We start from the raw sequence: 24,045 nt of genomic DNA, 5'->3' as shown, positions 1-24,045 counted from the left end.
AAACTTCCACTTGATGGATTACTCCACTGCTGAAATTGATTTCACAGAGCTACTTAACAAGAATTATGGACTTGCTGAGTTTCTGTTTGCGACCGTGGGTCATAAAACTCCACAAACTCCTTTTAAAATCAGAATAAATACATTGTTTAACAGTTAAAGCTGCATGTGGTTGTTGTTTTAAAGACTTAAAGTGGGTTTTAATGCAGCACATAATAATCCTGTGAGTCAGTGTGAAGACAGCAGACGATGCATCAGCAGGATGTTCCAGGATTAGAGTCGTTATAAAGTGACTATGAAACATCTGTGACAGGAGGGAAAAGGGACGAATGCACCATGAGAGCGGCTCCGTCCTTCAGGCCGGTGGCTGATGAATGACTGAGCCGAGTCTGATCAGTAATTCATCGAACTATAATCAAAAAAGATCCATATCTAAGTATAAGTGGTGCAACTCAATTCATACATTTGTGTTTGTGTCTGTAACGTAAGCTGCAGTAACTCATTAACTAACAGGGACACTTAAATCTGCCCTCAGCTGCAATCCTTTAAAACGTTCCACAATTAGTTTTATTCGTCAGAAATTATAAAAAACTATAAAAGAAAGAAAAACAACAACATGAAGATCTGCACCGTGAACACAACACCGGCCCCTAAGGTTCAACAGCGCCCCCTGCAGCCGCAAGTGTTGTTTAGTTCTGTTTTGTGGTTTTCATGGCAGGTATCTACAGTTCAGCTTTACTCTTGAACTTTCAGATCCTGATTCAGGTCAATGTACAGAAAGATGTTCTATTGTTCATATTAAAACTCAGTGGACCTGATATATTGTACATGAGTCATTTTAAGTTAGAATAGTTGCATAATCCTGCTTTGTATAAAAGTTCTAAAACCAAATTTTAAAGATACTCCATTAATAATAAAAGTCCTGAATTCCAATGTAAAAGTGTAATCAGGAAAATATATCCACTGTTCTCAATGCAAAAAATGACCTTGTGATTGTTGTACTACTAATAACTTTATTTGTATAGCACCCTTCAAAACAGACAACAAGCAAATGAGTTGAATAAGATTCAAAATCGAAGACAGCAAATTATATAATATTAAATTTATATCGTTGGATGAATTAATTAAGCATCTTTTGAAAGCAACGGCAAAAAAAATGCAAATAAAATCAGGTAAAATCAGGTAAAAGCCATTTGTTAAAAGTAAGTTTTAATGGATGACCGACAGTGAGGATTCAAGTCTGATACGGGGAGAACTCACAATCTCCAGCCCAAACAAATCTATTATACTATATTTATAAATCCATAGAACACAATCATCCCTTTGTGAATGTGAGTTATCTCTGGTCCTCAGTAAAGTTGACTGGCAGACTTAGTGTGAGAGAAACTCCAGAGATCATCTGTTGGACTCTGTTAAAACAGAATAATGAAGCTTTGATCAGATCATTACGTAACGTGTGGAGCATCGGGAGCAGCAGCTCATCCCAGTGGGAATAAACATGAATAAACCTCAAGCTAAATTAAAGGAGAGATATCGTCACATCTGAGTGTTCCATCCATCCATCCATTAGTTCATCCATCCATCCATTAATTCATCCATCCATCCATTAATTCATCCATCCATCCATTGAATCATCAGAATCCGAATCAGAAGTATTTTATTGCCAAGTACGTTCACACATACAAGGAATTTGCTCTGGTTATTGGTGCAAACAATGAACATAGAAACATGAAAACGCAATAAATACAACATGCATAGGAGAGCAATAAAAAATGGGAAACCAGTATATATTTACTCACTGTTTACTTCTTATTGACTCACTTTTTACCAATATTTATACAAAGTAACATTTATTTTGAGATAAACATTTCTGAATAAATATATATTAAAGATTAAAGATATAAAAAGTGAAGTAAAAAAGTGAAATGCTAAATGCAAAACAGTTAACAGTGTCATATTGCAATATGCAATGTAATGCAGTATAATAATAATATAATATGATCATGTATCCATTCATCCACCCTTCCATCTATCCATCCATCCATCCATTCATCCATTCATTCATTCATCCATCCATCCATTAATTTATCCATCAATCCATTAAATCCTGTATCCATTCATCCACCCTTCCATCTATCCATCCATCCATCCATCCATTCATTCATTCATCCATTCATCCATTCATCCATTCATCCATTCATCCATTCATCCATTCATCCATTCATTCATTCATCAATCCATCCATTAATTTATCCATCCATCCATTAAATCCTGTATCCATTCATCCACCCTTCCATCTATCCATCCATCCATCCATCCATCCATTCATCCATTAATTCATTAATTCATCCATCCATTAATTTATCCATCCATCCATTGAATCATGTATCCATTCATCCATCCTTCCATCTATCCATCCATCCATCCATCCATCCATCCATCCATCCATCCATCCATCCATCCATCCATCCATCCATCCATCCATCCATTCATTCATCCATCCATCCATTAATTAATCCATCCATCCATTAAATCATGTATCAATTCATCCATCCATCAGTCCATCCATCCATCCATTAATAAATCCATCCATCCATTAAATCATGTATCAATTCATCCATCCATCCATCCATCCATCCATCCATCCATTCATTCATTCATTCATTCATCCATCCATCCATTCATTTATCCATCCATCCATTAAATCCTGTATCCATTCATCCATCCTTCCATCTATCATCCATCCATTCATCCATTCATTCATTCATCCATCCATCCATCCATCCATCCATTCATTAATCCATCCATCCATTAAATCATGTATCAATTCATCCATCCATCCATCAGTTCATCCATCCATCCATTAATCAATCCATCCATCCATTAAATCATGTATCAATTCATCCATCCATCCATCCATCCATCCATTAATTTATCCATCCATCCATTAAAACATGTATCCATTCATCCACCCTTCCATCTATCCACTCATCCATATAATCATCCATATATTATACATTTTATATTGTTTATGTCAACATCTCTTTTGTTTTTACATGTTTGGCCTGAAGCTCAGTCACCGTGTGGCACTGATATGACAGAGATGTAGAACTGAGGGAAACTGTGCAACTATATTTGTGTAAATGTGTTTTAAAAAGTTCAGTACTGATTCTGATCCTCTCTGGATACCTGTGTTGTGTTGTTATAATGACATGTGATGTGTAGGTCTGTGTTCACTGGATTTAATTGGACTGAATTAACTCACAATCAAATAATTAACCTGTCAATCATAACTTCTGTTCACAACAAAGACTGGTGACGATGCTTTTATTAGTTGGACTAAAGGCAGGAAGGTTTTGTTTGAGTAACACTGACACGCACTCACTCCACAGTTCATCCGATGACTTTCACCGTTGTGCACACACACACAAGCCTCTCAGCTGAGTGAGCTGAAGGAGAAAGGTGAGGTAACAGGTGAGTGGACCCCTCCCTCGGTGAGTCAGGTGAGCTGCTGCTCACACAACACACAACAGTGACCACAGCTGCAGAGCCGGACCTCTCATGTTACCTGTGTGTGTGTGTGTGTGTGTGTGAGGCACCATGTGATCTAAAAGTTAAACAGGAACCACTTTAGCAGATTACTGGTTCACATGGAAGCGGTTCATCCAACGAGCAAAGAAGATGGAGACTGAAGCAAACTGTGTTTATTAAATTCAATGTTTTATTAAAAAGAGGCAATAAAGAGCCTGAATGTTTTGATGCTGTTAACAATGTAAAGAACTGTTGTAAAAGTTTTCGGCACAAAAAATCTAAGTGAGGAGGCTTTGAAAAATAATAGTAGAGATAAAAACAAGTCAATCGTAATATCGCATCATAATACTACCTATAAAGAGAAAGAATTGGTTATCATCAATAGTTTATAGGAGACGTTTGGCGGAGACCAGGACAAAGAGGCAGAAGCAGGAATATTTAATCACTTTCTTTAACATTGCTGTCATTTGTATTATTTTTGTTGAAGCTGGAGTAGCTCATAACATGTTAGAATATGACTGGTTCCCTAAACACTCAAAACAGACAACAAGCAAATGAGTTGAATAAGATTCAATATCGAAGACAGCAAATTATATAATATTAAATTTAAATCGGCAGATTAATTAATTTAGCATCTTTTGAAAGCAACGGCAAAAAAAAAACAAACAGCCAAAAAAACAGGTAAAATCAGGTAAAAGCCATTTGTTAAAAGTAAGTTGTAGTGGATGACCGACAGTGAGGATTCAAGTCTGATACGGGGAGAACTCACTCACGTATCATAATACTACTAATAATAAAGAGAAGTTATCATCAATAGTTTATAGGAGAAGTTTGGCACAGACCAGGACAAAGAGGCAGAAGCAGGAACAATGAATCACTTCCTTTAACATTGCTGTTATTTGTTTTCTTTTTGTTGAAGCTGGAGCAGCTCATAACATGTTAGAGACTGGTTCCCTAAACACTAGGAGGAGAGAATGAGACAGTGATTGTGTGGTTATGAAAAGTAGAACAGCTGCAGTGAGAACAGTTGTTTGGCAGGTGACTTTTTTGTTTGTTTGTTTTGTTTGAAGTTTGAAGTTGGATCCAGAAACATGAGTCCTCCCCATGTGAGTTTAAAAGATGCTCTAGTTCTTGTTTGTTCACGTTGGCGCGGAGAGATGGGATGTGTTTTTTGTTCAGTGTGTAACCAAGAGAGACAGTTGGGTTGTTGTTGTTGTTCTTTTTACATCTAAACAGTGTTATCATCAGATCTCAAGGTAGTGTTTGTTTGTTTGTTTGTTTTGTTTGTGTCAGAACAGTTGTAGATAATAAAGATGTTTTTATTCTTAACCATCACTCTGCACCATCTGATGGATCTGATATTATTCTGCAGCAGGACAACAGCTCCAAGCAAACAGAGAGAGTTAGAGGAGAGATGATGGGTGATCGTGTTGATGCTCCTTTTCCTCTTTTAAATCTCTTTTAAAGTCTGAATTCACCTACTTTTTAAAACTATTTAACCTTTTACCTAATAAAGATCTGGTCGTCTGTTCGTCTATCTATCTATCTATCAATCTATATATCTATCTATCTATCTATCTATCTATCTATCTATCTATCTATCTATCTATCTATCTATCTATCTATCTATCTATCTATCTATCTATCTATCTATCTATCTATCTATCTATCTATCTATCTATCTATCTATCTATCTATCTATCTATCTATCTATCTATCCATCCATCCTTCTATCTCTCTATCCATCCATCCATCCATCCATCCATCCATCCATCCATCCATCCATCCATCCATTCATCCATCCATCCATCCATCTATCTATCTATCTATCTATCTATCTATCTATCTATCTATCTATCTATCTATCTATCTATCTATCTATCTATCTATCTATCTATCTATCTATCTATCTATCTATCTATCTATCTATCTATCTATCTATCTATCTATCTATCCATCCTTCTATCTCTCTATCCATCCATCCATCCATCCATCCATCCATCTATCTATCTATCTATCTATCTATCTATCTATCTATCTATCTATCTATCTATCTATCTATCTATCTATCTATCTATCTATCTATCTATCTATCTATCTATCTATCTATCTATCTATCTATCTATCTATCTATCTATCTATCTATCTATCTATCTATCTATCTATCTATCTATCTATCTATCTATCTATCTATCTATCTATCTATCTATCTATCTATCTATCTATCTATCTATCTATCTATCTATCTATCTATCTATCTATCTATCTATCTATCTATCTATCTATCTATCTATCTATCTATCTATCCATCCTTCACCTCCATTAATAAAACCACGTAGATTTGATGCTGAATCTCAGAATAAAGTAAAGTTCGTACTCTCACCTGTGAGGCTGTGATTGGCTGACTCTGGTCCAATCAGCGGCGGTCGCTGTCCGGTCTCTTCCGTACATTCTCAGAGGGATCGAGCTCGCACACACAGCGGAGCACGGTGAGTGTTTCTCGGGCTTCTCGCTGCACTGAACCCCCTCGGTGTCCTACACGTACCCGGCCGGTGCCTCCACCACGTCGGCCTTAATCTCCCGGACACGTCGGTGCCTCGGACGAGACCCTCCAACGACCCTCCTGCTCCCGGGGGTCGCTGAAACAGTCTCTCCGGTGAAATAGCTTAGCTCCCCGGCTACATTGGAAGCTAACGCAGGCTAACGAACCAACTAACGAAAACTCGGTTTGTGTCTCCAAACGACTCGATCCCGTGTGTGTGTGTCACTTCTCCGCAGACGTGTTGTTATTCTCCCGCGGGTGAAACGTACTTTAAGCTGAGAAAAAGTGTTTAGAATTAAAAAAAAAATAACATTTTGAGAGAGTTCCGCCTGATGCTAACGTGCTAGCTAGCTCATTAGCTCCCTGGTGTTGCAACAACTTAAAACCCGAGTTTTGCAGGAGTTAAACTTGAACTCTGAGTTCAGCTGTGTTTCCCTAAAGACTTTATATCTGTTAACTTTTACAAAACTTGTGTGTGAACAACTCGTTTCTCTCCTGCGGGAACACTCGGGGATGCTAGCTAGCATTTTACCCCCAAACCGTAGCTGCTAGCGGAATGCTAACGCTAGAGTTGTCAACCTACTTTCTTTTTTGTGTTTTTGGATCCACCTCCACAGAGTGAAAGCGGATAAAAGTTTATTGGGGTTTGGTTCGATAGCAGCCGGGGACTTTGACTCCTTTTACCGGGGGAACAGCCTCCGTCTGTCGCATTGGGAAACTAATAACCACACCCTTCCTCTCGAAAGCTACTGCGCGTAGAGTTGCCACGAAAATAAAGTTTGACTTCCATGTCGTGTATCCGACTCAAACAAGATGTTAAAAGAAGATAAACACACACCAGACACTTCCACTGACTTTCACTCAACTTTTTAACCTAAATTCAATTGTTGGATTTTAATCTTTTCTCTCGTTTTCCCTTCAAAACATTGATTTATCTGTTTGTTGACTTGACTTAAAAACCTGCAGGAAATCAACTCTTGTGATTCATAGGTTTAAAACCAAATATGTGGTTTTTTAAATATGTGGTTGTGTGTTGATCAGCAACAGGTTGTTAGTGGAGTAAACAGAGTTGTTTATGTAACATGTGACAACTCACCTCCTGACTCCATAAAGCAGACCCCCCCCCCCCCCACAGCGCTGCAACCACATAAAGTCTTTATGAACTCGTCCTGTGGTCGTGCCCACATGTTAAAAGGTGTAAAACGCTGTAATATCCACTGATCTGATGTGTTCCCTTGACTCGCTTTAGGAGCAGTTTCCTGTCTGAACAGTTTGGTGCAGCCTCTCTCTCGTGGCCCCCCCCCCGACCAGCCCTCTCCCCCCCGGCCCGCTGACATCGGTGGACCCGAGGATCTGCACCGGCCCCCCTCCTCTCCCCAGATGTGGAGGGAGTTGACGTCTGCAGCAGCCGTGTACACAGTAGGTCGAGCCGCTCTCGTTTAATTTTCTGCACTTACGCGAGAGAGCTTTTGAGAACCTGGGGCGAGAATTTGATCATATTTTACTACTAAGTCGTAAATGTGCCATGAAAGTGTTTATTAGCTGTTTGCACGGCAGTGGCTGGATGTTTTACTTGATTCAGTTGTTCTTCTGGTTGTGCGTTTATGAGACGATTTCACTATAAAGGTATAACACCTTGTCACCAGCTGACGACCAGGCAGCAGAAGGTAACGAGTGGGTTTAGTGAAGGTTTCAGGTCCGAGGGCTTGAGACTTGGAAACGTTTCACCTCAAATCTTATCAGCGGAAGCTTTATCTTATCGAACGTGTTTTGTGACACCCACCTAAATTCACACAGCATAATTTTCCGTTGCATACATTGTGAGTTTTGCAAATGGTGCACCGCACGCTGACATCGCCCCCCCCCCCCTCAAGGTGAACCCCCTAGCCCTGGTAATGGTTTCAGCGCAGTGGTCGTGCATGCAGCCTCTGATCCCCGGCCTGTTTGTATGGCGTGCTCGAGAAGAGGAGGGTCATTACAATGGCTCTTTGTCGGGGGCCTCGTGTGCCCGTCGCACACTGTGGGCTTCTGCTGGTGCTTCATACGTCCTCGTTAGAATTGCAAATGCCGCTCGAGTGTGTGACAGAGTGGTTTCTGTATTGTTCGCCTCAGCGTTTGACAAAGGTCCCACAGATGTTGTCTGATTAGTGGATTCAAAGAGATTCTCAAATGAGATCTTACTATGCATCCACCCCCCCTTTGACATTTGTACATCAAATGAAGATGACATTTGCATTTCAGAGTAGCATTCAAAACACAGTCAATCGAAAAGCACAGCGTTACAAACTTTGTACCACATGCGCCTTTCTACATATTTCAACGATATTATTCTGTGGTCGCTCAGCTGCTGCACTTTAGTGATAAGACGTCTCAAACTTCACACCTCAATTCAGTCGCTCACTACTGAGCAAATTAGGAAGATCAACTCAAGTTGTATCTGACACAATCTGAAATGTCACATATGAAACCAAAACGGCCGATTTGAGTTCAAGGTGGTGGCTTCCCGGCAGTTATTGTATCACACATTTTTTGCATTTACTGAAGAAGTAAAAGAAATGACAGAAGAAAAGTGTTTAAGATTTTGTCTGTCTATACACACGGGGTAATTCTTGGGTGTTTGGATGATCACATTCTCATTCCTGTGACTGTTCTTTTTACTGCCTGTAATTTCTAGGCCACGTACTAAACTGTGTCAGGCTGATGCAGTGGATGACGGGTCACTCTCCTCCATTTTACAATGAGATAAAGTTATTTGTGGCACTGGAACTCTTACCTGCCAGCTGCACTCCCGTTTTCAGGATCTACTGCACTCATCCGTCTCCACAGTGAATCATAAAGTGTTTATTATGGATTCACTTACTTATAAACAACCGTTGTGAATTTCTAAAGTTCAGGAGTCAGGGCTATAGTTTCTTGTTTTGTATTCTTGTGTTGTTGGATTTTTTTTTTTTTAAAGAGGCAACACCCCTATCATCATGACAGATGCAGTCCCATGGTAGTGGGTGGGACAGAGAGCACATTTTTTGGCAGCAACACAACATTTTGATCTGCTGATGTCAGCAGGGATGTTTTCATTGTTGTAGATACTGTTAAACAGGGCGTTCACACTGTCAACAGCGTATTTAATAGCCTCAATGTTTCCAGTGAACATTCAGATTGAAGCTGGTTTCTGATTTGAGTTCCTGCAGCAGCAGAAACAGTCCTGGGTTACAAACAGACCGGTCCAGTGTGTTATTGATCGTGACAGAGATTTCACACAAAAACATTCTATGAACAAATCGATTCAAATGGGAAATTATGAGATATTTTCCTTGGCACAGGGTAATTTAAATAAAAGTTGAGCTAAAGAACTTGTTTATGGTTTGAACTCAGATGTTTTCTGTATCTGAAAATGTCCCTGCTACGTTTTGTCCTCATCATCCTTCCTCTGTACTTTCAGATTCTTGTGCTGTCCAGTGAAGTTGCCCACCATGCGTGAGTACAAGCTCGTGGTGCTGGGATCCGGAGGTGTGGGAAAATCAGCACTGGTGAGTGACAGCTGCAGCATCAATGTGTCTGTTTGTTTTTAAACAAGACGTCAGTTATATTCTAAAACAAACATATATTCTGACAGTTTGAGTTAGTGCTTCAAAAACAATTTGGGCTTTTCAATGCAATGTTTTATTTTTATCGCTGAGAATTATTTACACAGGGCATCAAAAGGTCTTAAATATAAATGTATTTACAAAGATCCTTTATATAACTTCAAAACACTCTGATTTAAGAAAATAAATGACTGAATAAGTTTTAGTACTATTGTTCCAGACCTTTAACATAATGTAAAATGTATATGTGGACCTTCCATTTGTTATTTATTTATTATTTTTGAATTCAATACAGTTTTTTTTCTTTTATAGCTTGTCCAGGTTTAGTTATTATTGATGATTTTATCAGCAGTTATTGTGACGGGAGATAAAATGTCATATACATGTAAATAAATAACCCTAATAAAAAGCTAATAGATATCAAGACAGGAAAAGTTTCAGGAACACAATGATGCTTACAAAGAAACTCTGTTGAACTGGGCTGATGCTGTATTAATAATTAATAACTGCTGTTACACTGAGCTACAGCACACAGTCATTTACATGTGTCACAGTAAACGTGTGTTGATGATTTCCTGTGCTTCCTTTGTCCACTACAGACAGTCCAGTTCGTGCAGGGCATTTTTGTGGAGAAGTATGACCCCACAATAGAAGACTCCTACAGAAAGGTAAGATCAGAAACTTGTACAGCACTAGAAATGAATTTAACAAAGCAATTCAACGATTGACTGTGTGAAATCGCTGCTTTATCTCCAACAGCAAGTTGAGGTGGACGGGCAGCAATGTATGCTCGAAATCTTGGACACGGCTGGAACAGTAAGTCGAGACACACGCAGTTTTCACAGACTTGATCTTATGAGATTCGGTGCAAACAGACTTCTGATGGTCTGGTCCGCCTCTGATTGTTCTGTAGGAGCAGTTCACAGCGATGAGGGACCTGTACATGAAGAACGGCCAAGGCTTTGCTTTGGTTTACTCCATCACAGCGCAGTCGACGTTTAACGACCTACAGGACCTCCGGGAACAGATCCTGCGAGTTAAAGATACTGAGGACGTGAGTGTTGTTCCTTTAAAAAGTGTTTTTATAAATACGCATTTATTTTTAGAGTTCAGAGGGTTTTTATTTAGCCCAAAATGTGGAAGTTCTATTCTAATGCCATTTTCTCTTCCTGCTACTGATACTGTGACGTATTGGCCAAAACCGAGTATCACTCTGATACCAGTGCATGAAAAACCACCACGATATAACACATTATAACACCTGTAGTCTCCTTACCCAATATGGAAGAATGTGAATCTAGGAATACACAAACAATGAACTCGACAAGTTTGTCGGTTATATTTATTTCTTTGCGGCTGTCTTAGTTTAGTTGATCGTGTCATTTGAGTGCGTTTTCCAAGCTCCTCAAACCATGAAATCTCTCTAAAGAAACATGAGTTTGTTTTCTCAGGGCTTGAGCTCTTAATTCACTTAATTCACCGGTGCCATATAAAGGTTATTACAATTTGAGATGCGTAGTTTGATAATGTTTTAGTAGATGACGCTGTATGAATCAGTGCTAAATGGCTTCAGTTCTCAGCGTCACTCAGCCCTGCAGTGCTCCAAGACACTGAGGAGAACGTTCTCCTCAGTAATAACCTTTGGTGTTTCTCTGTATAATCACCTCAGACTCATCCCTCCCTCATTAGAGAGAGGGCCGAGCAGGGGGGGGGTGACATGGTGGAAATGTCAGAGTCGCTGTGAGATGCTCTCTGCCACTTATGCTCTTGGTCTCGGCATGTCTTGATTTAGAATGGGGATATACAACATGCTGACTGGGCTTTATTTATTCATAGCAAATTGACGACTGGTCCTCGTGTCCTGGTCGAGGCTTCGCTTTGTTTAAGAGTAATCTACAGACCGGATCATGTGACTGGAAGACTGGAAATCCCTGTTCATTTGCAAACTGTCTCTGAAACATCTACACAAATTCCAGAATGTGAATGGACAGGAGTTTGACAACTGAATTAATTGGTTACATCATGAACATGGGAAGAATCTTCACAGATACTCTTCTCTAAAATCTTTACAAAGGGCCACACTTACAGGGTTAAAAAATAAAAAGCACCTTACACACTTTGGGATATTATTATATCGACAACTAGCTCTAATGTTAATAAAAAGCAGAAGGATGAACGAGTCTGGATGATGAATATGTTCAGAGAGACCCGGTGAACACAGGTTATCTGTTCTCCAGGTGAAATGGTATTTGTCATTTGTATCTGTCATCAGTATCAGGTGTCTGTGTCTCTAAATGGCCGATGTAATCATCCCGATTTCAAATTACATTAACCGGGCACTTTGGGAGGTTTAATAATGTTCGGTAACTTTGTATCGTTTAATAATGATAATAAGGTGTTTTTTCCTGTTTTTCCTGTTTCATTAGTTAAGAATCTTTTGTGCAAGCTTGAAACTCTTTCACGTTTCTATTCCCTCAGGTTCCCATGATCCTGGTGGGGAACAAGTGCGACCTGGAGGATGAGCGTGTGGTCGGCAAGGAGCAGGGTCGGAACCTGGCCCGTCAGTGGAGCAACTGTGCCTTTTTAGAGACTTCAGCTAAATCAAAGATCAACGTTAATGAGGTATGTTCCTACTGTACATAAAGACTGTGTGACATACTTAACTTAATGTTTGTTCATAAAGGGTAGGGCAGGAAGAGCCTGATTTTAATTCATTGAACTCATTTCGATTTGCACGAAAAGTGAACGTGTAATAAAAGTAGACGAGCAGCGGTTGTTGTTGGTAACAAGCGTGCTATAGTCACTGTCACTGTTGTGACTCCAGGTGTGAAGCTGCCTCTGGCCGTCACATTGTTAACTAACAAACGATCCTGGACACTGATCTGCAGTTTCTCTCGGTTTGTGTTTGGTAACAAAGTAAATAAGACGCCACGGGCAACTGAGCAGAGATTCTACTTACCTCCTCCCTCCCTCCCTCCCTCCTAGGAGCAGTCACAAACACTAACTCTCTGCAGACACTGGGTTGGTGTTCAGTTCCACAAACAGCAGGAGCGGATGAGCCATTAGGCATTCCTACTCCTCTGAGCCGCACTTCACTTGTAAAAAATATAAGGTTTCCACATTTACATTGTAATCCACGTTATTGAAACGTGACTTCAGTGGCTGCAAGTCTTCCTATATTTCTCTTAATGTTCTCCGACTCCATTTCATGAGCAAGTGACTTAAATTGCATCAGTGCCTTTTCACTGGAGGATGTTCACTCTGTGCTTCAGTAAAAGGTCGTGACCACTGACCTTTCTCTGTCGTAGATTTTCTATGATCTGGTGCGACAGATCAACTCTATAACGCCGTTGGACAAGAAGAAGACAAAAAAGAAGGGTGGCTGCACGCTGCTCTGAGACTCCTCCCACTGTCGCTCAAGGCCAGGTGAGTGGGTGTAAACAGCGTTGATTCCAGACATGTGCAGAGCTGCTGCTGCGCCCAGAACATTCAGACTCCTACATTTTCATTCTATTCAATTGGTTCGTTCTCATCTTTGGTTTGAATGATCATAATTTGGTGGCAAATTGAATTAAATCCAAGCTTTTAGTCCATTTGTGCCAATTAATGGCAGAATCTTTCATTTTGAGATGTGCTAATAAAGGTTGGAGTATAATTGTTGTCAATCTCTGACCCAATGTCCAGTATCATCCAAACTATTCTAACCTGCGTGTGTGAGAATCTATTAGAGATTCATCTTTTGATCTAATCAAAGCTAGTTTGAATGTTTCATATGAATGTTTGATGTTGGAGTCTTTCTGGAACGCTCCTGCTGCTTCTGAGCCTCGTAACAGTATTTGTAATTTGAACCGTCGGTGTTGCTGCGTGTTCCGGCTCATTTACTTTAAATAATGTACTGCGCTGATGTACTGTACTCTCAACAAAAGCAGTCGGTGTTTACCAAAGCGTCCTGTGTTGTGTAGATGTGAGTCGTCTGTTTACATTCTTCTCACTTTGAGATGAGAATCTGCCTCTGGAGACTTGAAGCTTGGTCCAGTATTTAATTCAAGGTTTTTAGCTGAGCTGCAGTGAACTGTAACACTATGAGAATCAAATAGGAGACATAGTCATTTTCAATTTTATTAAAAGGGATTTTTTTAATGACCAGTATGAACACTGAGGGTTATAAAAACAAGCACAACCTGTTTCTAATCTTCCTACATTGCACTTTGTACGAATGTATCGATGTTGGGTGGTTTAATCTGCACAGTTTAATGTGTTTTCACTTTTATGCACAAACCAGGAGTAACACTTGTTTATTTTTGTACAATACATCGATTATTCCTCTTCTAACCAGCTAATCCCGGCCCGTCTTTCTCGTCTTGTCACTTTCCAACCCGCTCAGTCGGCGTGTTATATCCTTATGTCTCCTAAACGCAGTGATGGCTGAAGCTCTTGACAGTTTCCAAGTGACACAGTCAGGACAGAACCACTTTGAGATTGAGATTTCTGCTCCAACAGTTTGTGTCCGACACAATTTACGATGATATGTATTGACCCTTCTCTTTTCTTTCCTCCTGTACTTGCAGAAACCGTAATGATTAAGTGTTTCCCAGTGGATGGTGCCAGCATTCCAAGTCCTCTCCAGAACATTTGAAACAGGCTGACAGAGATACACTCGCAAAAATGGCAGGAGACGGCACATACTGTCACGATCTTCTTCTCTGCTTTTTAATGGCAAAGAAATCTGACTCTTTTTTTTTTTTTTTTTTGTATTGTCAGCCTGATGACAACTGTTTTTGTCTTCTTTTTTTGCGTGTCTTTTCTTCTCCAAGGTGTCTTTCTTTTGGAAATATCAGTTTAAAAGAAGAGACCGTGGGTTTAAAATCCATATATGGGAACTAAAAATGTTTTTATTAAAAGTAACAACAGTCTTTGGCATATTGTGACAATACGTCTGCAGAAGAAATCATGTGAAACGTTTGCCTTCTCGTACTTTTCTGCACTAACTGTGTCAACAAAGATGCGTCATTGTCCATGAGTTACTCGCTCCTACTCACAGGGATGTGTATTGATGAAATAACATCTTTCCTAAGTGACTTTGTTTTATATTGAGAGCTGTAAAGCTTCCATATTTCCCATAATATATTCTACTTCCATTTTTGCATAATGAAGCTAAGGAAATTAGTATTTTATAGACTGATGGGGGGGGGAAATGGTTTGTTCTGATTTGTGTCTTGAGCCTGAAAGTGTATTGTACTAAACCAACTCTAATATTGCTTCTTGCGTTTCCCTGTCACAGATGATTTTCCAGCTTTTATGAATGATTAAATTTTAGTACATTTTCATTAGTTCTCGTCTTGTTTTTTTTCCTCTCAACTCCTTTAAAATGCTGCTGAATGTTTCAAATGTTCATTTCTCTTCCAGGATTATAAGCAGAGAGATAAATCAACATGTTATCGTGTAGCTCAGTATGTTCGTCTGTCAGGTTTCATTTTGTTTCTGCAGCAGAACTTGTTTTTAAATGAAACTTGATGATTATCTATGAGGGACTGAAGTGATGACTTGACATATTCGGGTTTCATGACAGAAATAGTACAACTTCAGGTAACTGTGATAACATCGCCTGCAAAACATTAACTTTCAGGTTTTGTAGGTGCTCTTATCTCCTGTTTAGTTTGTTGTTGTGAATCCTAATAATTATGAAATGTACTCTACTTGTGATTTTCTCAAAGTATGAAGGCTGAACTGAAAGGTGTTCTTAAAAGAAGTATCATTCAGTCAAGTTCTCTCCTCTGCAAACGGTAGCTGAAGCAGATAATGTGCTGCTGAACTTCCTGTTGTTGCAGAGGACACCGATGTGAGAGGATCGATATCTCCTAAAGAGCCTCGACGAGCTAAACCCGTAACTGGAGTGTTTTCCTCTCGGCAGAATCGACAGCCGGAGCCCGAGTCACCAGAGTTTCAGCAGAGGAGGAGTCAGAAAGAGGAAGTGAGACTCCAGACACTCAGCTGCAACGGAAGTGAAGCGAAGTGAAGGAGCAAAAAAGCAGAATAGAAAATGATCAGGTGGTGGATTCGGCGAGTGAAGGATGCCAACTCAGCTGTGTCACCTCTGATGGTGAGAAAAGGGGCCTTTTCTAAAAGTGTGATAACATTCTACTTTTGTGTGCGTCAATATAAAAAGTGAAAGTGTTCATTCGGCTACAAATTTAATATCTATAGACGTGTAGATCCTTCAGTGAAACCTCACCCTCCCAGTTTCTCAGTCTGTGATGGTTTGCGGGCTTCCAGGAGGAAATTCATTTAATTAATTAAACTTAGAGCTTTGTTCTACGAGTCTCTCACAAATTTGTGTTTATCAAGCAGACATAAATTATGTGAAGTGCATCTGGGGCTTTTGAGGCCTCTCAGCAGTTTCTGTTGATCCAGCCTTAATCTCTAATTGCCTCAGTGGATGTGCAGTGAGTCAGACTCGGTCTTCTTCCAAATGTGTCATGGCTGCAAAAGGGAGCTGGAAGAAACTTCTGTGAATAACAAAAAGTTGATGAATTAAATTGTGGAATCGAAACCTTCTGGCTTGTGGCCCCTGAACAAAAAGCATCACCTGCTTTGGGCTCCTTCTCTTGTTCTTGTTTGCAGTTCAAAGGAAATAGAAAGAAAGAGGCGAGGGCGGCAACGCTGTGAACAAATGAAGTAACATCAGAATTTCTTATCGCCTCAAAAAGTCACAACACAGTTTAAATTTCCTCTTTTCGTCCTGTGTCATTTCTTTTTTGTCTGTTTTTACCATAATGCTGAGAATAGATGAGCCAACATTTCACAGGAAGAACATATTAAAAGAGATTTGTACAAATTCATGCATCAGAACTTTTCCTCTTTAATGACCCCTAAATTTAATAATGTGACCTTTGAGGGGACACCGGCCCCAAGGTTTGGAACCACTGGACTAAACCACATGAAAAGCTGATGCATGATCTACCACTGTCACATATAGAAGTGTACAGGAAGGGAGGGGGGAGGGTGTTCTCTGCAGAATGAATGATTTTGCACATTTTGTTCTACTTTTTAATGAAGTTTGATAGTGAGTTCAACACTTATATATTGTTATATCTATAATTAAAGGGACTGGGCACATCTCCCACCACAGGCTCCAGGAGTGTTTCTGGTTTGAATTCACACACGTCATGTGTAAGAGCTGAGGAACCTGAGCAGGAACATGTGGAACCTCAGTTCCTGCAGCTGGATCTCCTCAGTTCAAGTTCCCTCTGCAGGTGAAGGAGCGGAGCTGCAGGTTCCTCATCTCCTCCGTTAACATCTCGTTTCTCCACATCATCACCGCTGATTGATGAGCGCTGCCTCCCCGGCTCCCTCACCTTCCCCCGGCGCTCCTCCCTGCCTCTCCCTCCCCTCCCCTCCCCTCCCTCTCTCTCCCACACTATGCATCCAGACGGACAGGCTACACGACCCCCCTCCCCCTCTTCCATCATTTTCCCATCTCTTACTCACTCTCTTCCCTACAACAAACATGGCCGCGAAATCTGATGGTGCACCCGTCTCCGAGCGGAACGACATCCCGGCGGAGCTTCCCTCCAGGTCGGACCCGCGGCCGCTCCGGGTCCGCCTGGCCGGGCAGGGCTACTCGCTGCCGGACTGCTGCTGGACCCTGTGCGCCCTGCTGGTCTTCTTCTCGGACGGGGCCTCAGACCTGTGGCTGGCGGCGGACTACTACCTTCGGAGGGACTACTGGTGCTTCGCTCTGACTCTGGTCTTTGTGGTAGTCCCGTCCGTGGTGGTGCAGATCCTGAGCTTCCGATGGTTCGCCTACGATTTCTCGGAGTCGGTCGACAGCGGCTCGGCGGCGGCGGCCGTGGTGGCGGCGTCGGGCGCGGAGGACCGGGACTTCAGCACCAAGGACAGCGGCAGGGGGGGCGCTGGCTGCACCGGGGCGGAGGCGCCGCCGGGGCCGGGGCCGGGATCCCCGGGCGGAGCCACGGGAGGAGCCCGGGGCTGCTGCAGGGTCCTGGTGTGGATCCTCCAGGCCATCATCCACACCTTCCAGCTGGCTCAGGTCTGGAGGTAAGCCTGAACGTATCCGAGAGGAGGTGGAGGTGGGGAGGACTACACATTCAGCCTTTGTGTGCACAACTGTGTGTGTGTGTGTGTGAGTGTGTGTGTGTGTGAGTGTGTGTGTGTGTACATGCACCCCCCAAAGCCCAGCATCCCTCCCTGCATGTGGCTCAACGCTTATGGAACGTAATCATCCAGGGGAGGTCTGTGCCCAAAATGCCACAATGTCTTTTTGTATTGTTTGACATTTCTCTGTGTGGCTTAGAGAGAAGCAGCATTAGACTCCACCCACCCACTCCCCCCCCCAACCCCCTGACGCGCTTTTAGGTCAACCATCTCCAGCGAAATCACCAACTCTCTTCACCGATCGCCTTATACAGGGGGGAAAAAAAAAATCCCTTTGTCTTTTGAGGGGTTTGGGGCGAGTCTGCAGAATGAGCAGTGGAGGATGTGAGGGCAGGTTGTGCTGATGTGTGGCCTCCTCACCTCCTCCTCAGCACCGGTTCAGTTTTATCTCCAGGATGCTCGAGCCTCCCATGCTCTTATAAAAATCCATGATCCCCAATCTGCTCCGGGTTTGAAAGGGGGGGGGCTCCTGTGTTTAATCAGAGGGCGAGAAGGTCTGTGGGTCAGCTGCTCAGTCAGTGAAGCTGAGGCTCAGACCTGAGAGCTCTGATGGGGTCTGACAGGCCCTGGACCGCTGCCAGCCGGGAGGAGGCGTTCACATGAGCTGTGGTGGGAGGAGGGTCACACGCAATCAGATCACGTTCAAGGGTAATTTGTGTTTCATAGACATATTGGGATTTTTTTTCAGAAAGACAAAATAACGTGTAATAATGAAATCAGATATTAGTCAATGGATTTATTTGCAGCTCTCTCTCTCTCTCTCTCTCTCTCTCTCTCTGTCTTTCTTTGTGGTCTTTTCTTCCTGCCTCCTTAGACAGCCCCTGGGTAATATATATTGATTCCTTATTTCCTCCTGGAGACTTGGACTTCTCCCTCTCTCTCTCTCTCTCTCTCTCTCTCTCTCTCTCTCTCTCTCTCTCTCTCTCTCTCTCTCTCTCTCTCTCTCTCTCTCTCTCTCTCTCTCTCTCTCTCTCTCTCTCTCTGTGTGTGTGTGTGTGTCCAGGAGTACATTAAAAAAATTGTGGCGGCACAGAATTACCGGTAATGCCATTAAAGCTGTTGTGTGAGCTTCATTTATCGCTGCTGCTCTCAGACCGGTGTGTGTCTGCACATTAAGAGGATTACCGCTGTGTGTTCCACCCTCAGCCGTTAACTCACCGATGATCCGTCACCGATACACGGTTAGTCAGGTGAGCCGGGATCAATTTGGGCCGGCCACCAGAATTAAATGTCAGCACACACCAGATGAGATGTGGGGTTGTGTTACAGACAGCGTGTGTGTGTGTGTGTGTGTCTTCCTGTACGGCCCAGCCTTTGACCCTCATCGCTGCACATATGCTCTATTTTCTCAGTGTGTTACGTCCCAAGGCGCGCTTTGTGTAGCACAAACCTGGAATAAAAGAGGGTTACACAAACTCCCTCGTGGTTCAGTGGGCTTGTTGACACAGGGCTCCTCTGACCCTTTCTCCCTCAGGCAATTACTGAGACATTTATAGCGTCAGTCCTCTGTGGCAACCAGCGGTTCTTTTCAAACAGCGTCGTGTGACGATAGACACAGTCGTTTGCACGTTGTGTATTTGCGGAGCACAAATAGATGTCGCAGGTCAATACATTTGTGCAGAAAGGTGTTTGCACAGTGCGCGTGCGTGTCTGCTACGTGATGTGTGTGAGTTGCACAAGGTCATCACGGAGGAGGTTGAGAAGCTCAGGAGTTCACCGAGGGATTCAGAGCGTTTGTTTGTGTTTCTCCTCTCAGCAGCCTCGTCATGTTTTGCCTCTGCTGCAGCCCCCTTAACTTATTTCATTTGAAGGGAGATGGCAGACTAGCTCTGCACCATCCACCCCACCCCACCCCCCCACCCTCCAACCCCCAGTGTCTGTACTCAAATTAAAACCACAGAGCTGCTTAGTTCGCTTTCAGTCTAATCTAAATCCCAGAGGAGCAAGCAACCAGCTTTTTTGGCAAGAACTACTGACAGCTCCCCGAGTTTGAGATAACGAGCTATGACTTCCGAGAGTCTGTGTTTGATGTCCACAAGTTTTTGAAGCAAAGTATTAAAACCTGAAATCCGTTAAACCTCAGTGTGTGAACCGTGTCTCTGATACACAGGTATGTCCACGCCTTGTATCAGAGAGTCTGTGTTTGATGTCCACGAGTTTTTGAAGCAAAGTATTAAAACTAGGGCTGGGCAAGTTAACTCGTTTTAATCGAGTTAACTCATCACTTATTTAACTCAACTAATTATTTTATCTCGCATTAACTCAGGTTTGATTATTTATTGTTTTATTGTGAAAGTCAGGCTTTTATTTTTATGAAAGTCTGTTGCTGACTGCTGCGGAACCGGAATATAAACAACCATGGATAAGGGTACGGAGCTTTTACATGGCCATTTTCATTTTAAAGTTCTTCCAGACGGCGGAGTCGACAGAACCAAAGTTATTTGTAGCCACTGCCGAGGTGAATTTTCTTATCACCGGAGCACTTCCAGTCTAAAATATCACCTGAATGCAAAACACACAGTTGATATCAGCAAATCACTCAACGAAACAACGAGTGGAGCGAAGCTTCGGCAGACTACGTTAGACGCAGGGAGGAGTATACATCTTTCATAACGAAGAGGATAACATTAATGCCCTGGCAGCGGCATTGAGCTTTAACTTTGTATTTGCTTTGATAACATTGTTAAGTTGAGATTTACACTGAATATTTTATTTAACTGCTACCGTATTAAATGCTGATGTTAAAAGTGTTTGCACAACAAATGTTATGGCACGTTCGTTCATATGGCAGAACATTGAAAATAAAATTGCGCTATACACTACTTTTTAATTCATTATTGGATTTTGCGTATACAAATGCGATTAATCGTGATTAATCAGGGAAATCATGCGATTAATCGCGATTAAAACTTTTAATCGTTGCCCGGCTCTAATTAAAACCTGAATTCCGTTAAACCTCAGTGTGTGAACCGTGTCTCTGATACACAGGTATGTCCACGCCTTGTACTTGGGCGTGCAGAGCCGCTGGCACGGGGACCCGGAGCGCCGCCACTACTACTGGCGCATGATGTTCGAGAGCGCCGACATCAGCATGCTGCGCCTGCTGGAGTCCTTCCTGAAGAGCGCCCCTCAGCTGGTGCTGCAGCTCAGCATCATGATCCAGGCCACGCAGGTGCTGCCGCTTCAGGGTGAGTGGCCCCAAAAAAGAACAATCACCACAGTCATCAGCGCCATGTCAGAAATAAACCATCAGTCAATCAATGGCTGCAGCCCACGCCGGGCACGATGAGTCACTCAATCGACTCGCCGCTGAGCAGGATTTATATTCTTGATGTGCTAAACTGCAAAAAACAAGTTCCCCCGGAGCCGTTTCCATTCCTCTCTAACTTCTCCATCCCTCTCCTCCCGTCTCCTCTTCACTGTCTCCTCAGGGCTTTCAGCTTCCGCCTCACTGATGTCCCTCGCCTGGATGATCTCCTCCTATCAGAAAGTCCTGAGGGACTCCCGAGACGATAAGCTACCCATGTCCTACAAGGCCGTCATCGTTCAGATTCTGTGGCACCTGTTCACCATCGGCGCCCGCACGCTGGCCTTCGCCCTGTTCGCCTCCGTGTTCCAGCTCTACTTTGGCATCTTCATCGTGGCCCACTGGTGCATCATGACCTTCTGGATCATTCAAGGCGAGACGGACTTCTGCATGTCCAAGTGGGAGGAGATCATCTACAACATGATGGTGGGCATCGTGTATGTTTTCTGCTGGTTCAGCGTGAGAGAGGGGCGCACTCGCTGCCGGATGCTCATCTACAGTCTGACCGTGTTCGTGGAGAACGTGGCGCTCACCACGGCCTGGTACCTGTACCGCGGCGGTCTCACCTCAGACTTCTACGCCGTCACCATGGTGTGTGTGGTGGCCAGCAGCTACGCCCTGGGCACCTTCTTCATGTTTGTGTATTACTGTCTGCTGCACCCCGACGGCCCAGTCTCAGGTTGGGGCTACGTGGTAGAGAAGGAGGTGCCCGTGGAGTCGCTGGCCTCACCCGCCACCAGCCTCCCCCCTGACTTGGTGAGCAGCCCCCCCAGGACCCTTCAGAGAACTAAAGGCTCCGACAGAGAGCAGGGGCCGGGGGTGGACGGAGACGTCTTTCAGGTTCGACCGCCTCGAGGAGCTCAGGTGCCGGCGCAACACCTCACGCCCAGAGCCGAGGGGCCTGTCATCCGGATAGACCTTCCCAGGAAGAAGTACCCGGCCTGGGACGCTCACTTCATCGACCGCCGGCTGCGTAAGACCATCCTGGTGCTGGAGAGCGCTGCCCCAGTCACTCCGAGGATTCAGTACCGCTGTCTGGGCACCCCCAAAGAAGTGATGGAGTTCGAGACCACCGTGTGATGTGCTGAAGGTGCTGTGACTCAGCTCGCTGCCGTGTGGACATCCTGCCTTAAATCAAAGTGGCAGGGGCGTGACTCTCACTGAGCGGTCTGTTTCAGCTCCACGCCGCCTTGACCACTCTCTGTACTGTCAGGAAGTGGAGACAAAGAGAGGGACGGAGTGCGGTGGCTTTATTTATTACAAAGGCAGAAACCTGTGATGATGTTGTCTACTGATGGTGCATATTTTAGTTTCTGTATCATTTCTCAGGTCAGGAAGTGGTACAGGAAGAGCTTGGCGGCAGAGCTCGCCGTCCGGTGAGCGACGAGAGGTGTGTGAGCCGTGTGTCGATCAATCAGAGGAGCACGTCCTCGTCTGTGGAGGTGTTTCTGCTCCTCCTCTCCAGGCGGGCGTCGACCTCAGAGGCCAGCCTTCAACATGCATGACTACTTATGGCAGCTAGAACCGAAACATCCCCCAACACGATGGAGAGCGGAGGCATTTTGCGATGTTTTAAACACAAACCTACAATAAACACAACACAGGACCCGATCGCCATAATCATTATTTTCCATAGATATTCACTCATGTTGAAGGAGTCTCTGAAAAATGCTGCTTCAAATCTAACAGGCAGTTTAAAGGCAACATCTGAGTTGAATGTAAAAACAGTTAAAAATGTGATATTTGTGACAAGGCTTCAAGCATTTTCATGCTGTTAGTGGGATTTACAACATTCCTGTGGTATTATAATAGATATATCACTTGTTTTTGAGGTAAGCTAGAACAAAAAAAAGAGGTTTGTGTGTGTTTACAAGTGATCTGTTGTTTTCGGGACATGCCGTCACTATTATTCTGACCAGACGCACCTTCATCCAGAATGTGTACGCACCAGATACAATAGCTACAAAAAGATTTCCATTGCATTTGCAGGACGTATTCTACAGAGGAGACTCACCACAGTTGTATTTTCATACTGCACACGTTCATTTCCATGTAAATTAAAGTGTACAATGATGTGGACGTTACCGAGGGACAGCGCCGTCTGTGGTTGTACTTTGTTGTCAGAAAAAAAAAAATGTAAAATTAGAATTAGCCACAGACTCCAGACTCCGAAACAGAATAGCTCTGATATTATTGATAGAACAGGCATGTGATACTTTTGGTAAGACTTCATTTTACAGGTTTGCTATATTCTCATATTTTCCTCAAAAGTTTCCAAGAAAGAAAAAAGTCATCTGATGTGAGCTTCAGAGAAAACAGAGCAGTTGTTGATTCGCGATTTCCAATATTTCAATAAGTGCTCCCTTTAAACCCAAGATAAGTTTTTATTGATTATTGGAAACTTTGTTCTTCGTAATTTTTTGCATGTTCAGCTGAAAAATAGAGTTGAAGCTGCAGTAACTTATTTAATTGAAATTGGACATGAAACAATTAGTCAAATAATTGATAAGCTTATTGACAGAAAAATGATCTGCAACTATTTTGATCATCTCTTAATCATTTCAGTCATTTTTCCAAAAACAACTTCCAAAAACCTGCAGACATCAGACACTCAGAAGAGAAGTTTTGCTGCATTTCTTGTCTTATATTTTATAAACAGAATATCTGAGCATTTGGGGAATTGACTATGTCGTAATTTGCCTGTTTAACATTGTCTGTACTCATCTATAAATACAATTACATAAAAGAAGTTCTTTCCAGGAAGCTTTTAAGAAAATAATAAGGAATTTATGGACCCGTAACAAGTTCTTAATTTCATCAGGGTTGCTCTTTTATAGATTAGTCACAAGTGAAACGTTTCTGAACTGCGTTTGTGTGTGTGCGTGTGTCTGTGTGTGTTTGTGTGTATG

General features: G+C 42.7%; 2 protein-coding genes across 2 annotated transcripts; both read left to right on the top strand.

Moving 5' to 3' along the window:
* Window positions 1-5,972: 5,972 nt before the first annotated feature.
* On the top strand, window positions 5,973-14,981 carry LOC133005534 (ras-related protein Rap-1A-like). The gene is made up of 9 exons (XM_061075241.1): window positions 5,973-6,017; window positions 7,320-7,489; window positions 9,510-9,597; window positions 10,254-10,322; window positions 10,414-10,470; window positions 10,568-10,708; window positions 12,133-12,276; window positions 12,963-13,080; window positions 14,223-14,981. Exons 3-8 carry the CDS (start codon window positions 9,541-9,543, stop codon window positions 13,050-13,052), a joined length of 558 nt encoding a protein of 185 aa, XP_060931224.1. The 5' UTR covers window positions 5,973-6,017; window positions 7,320-7,489; window positions 9,510-9,540; the 3' UTR covers window positions 13,053-13,080; window positions 14,223-14,981.
* A 2,180-nt stretch (window positions 14,982-17,161) lies between these two features.
* Window positions 17,162-22,216, top strand: xkr7a (XK related 7a). Its single transcript, XM_061075230.1, has 3 exons — window positions 17,162-17,712; window positions 20,818-21,017; window positions 21,261-22,216. The coding sequence occupies exons 1-3, from the start codon at window positions 17,162-17,164 to the stop codon at window positions 22,214-22,216; spliced, it is 1,707 nt and encodes a 568-aa protein (XP_060931213.1).
* Window positions 22,217-24,045: the final 1,829 nt, after the last annotated feature.

The sequence above is a fragment of the Limanda limanda genome, chromosome 7 (assembly GCF_963576545.1).
Source record: "Limanda limanda chromosome 7, fLimLim1.1, whole genome shotgun sequence".
NCBI lineage: Eukaryota > Metazoa > Chordata > Actinopteri > Pleuronectiformes > Pleuronectidae > Limanda > Limanda limanda.
The sequence above is the reverse complement of the archived record's forward strand: the minus strand, read 5'-3'. Positions and strand labels throughout refer to the sequence as shown.

Bases quoted from the DNA above. Each gene is read 5' to 3' on its own strand.
- LOC133005534 (XM_061075241.1), top strand. From the start codon at position 9,541: ATGCGTGAGTACAAGCTCGTGGTGCTGGGATCCGGAGGTGTGGGAAAA. The intron at 9,598-10,253 runs GTGAGTGACAGC...TGTCCACTACAG, and splicing joins GTGTGGGAAAATCAGCACTG to ACAGTCCAGTTCGTGCAGGG. The intron at 12,277-12,962 runs GTATGTTCCTAC...TCTCTGTCGTAG, and splicing joins CAAAGATCAACGTTAATGAG to ATTTTCTATGATCTGGTGCG.
- xkr7a (XM_061075230.1), top strand. From the start codon at position 17,162: ATGGCCGCGAAATCTGATGGTGCACCCGTCTCCGAGCGGAACGACATC. The intron at 17,713-20,817 runs GTAAGCCTGAAC...TCTGATACACAG, and splicing joins CAGCTGGCTCAGGTCTGGAG to GTATGTCCACGCCTTGTACT. The intron at 21,018-21,260 runs GTGAGTGGCCCC...CTGTCTCCTCAG, and splicing joins GCAGGTGCTGCCGCTTCAGG to GGCTTTCAGCTTCCGCCTCA.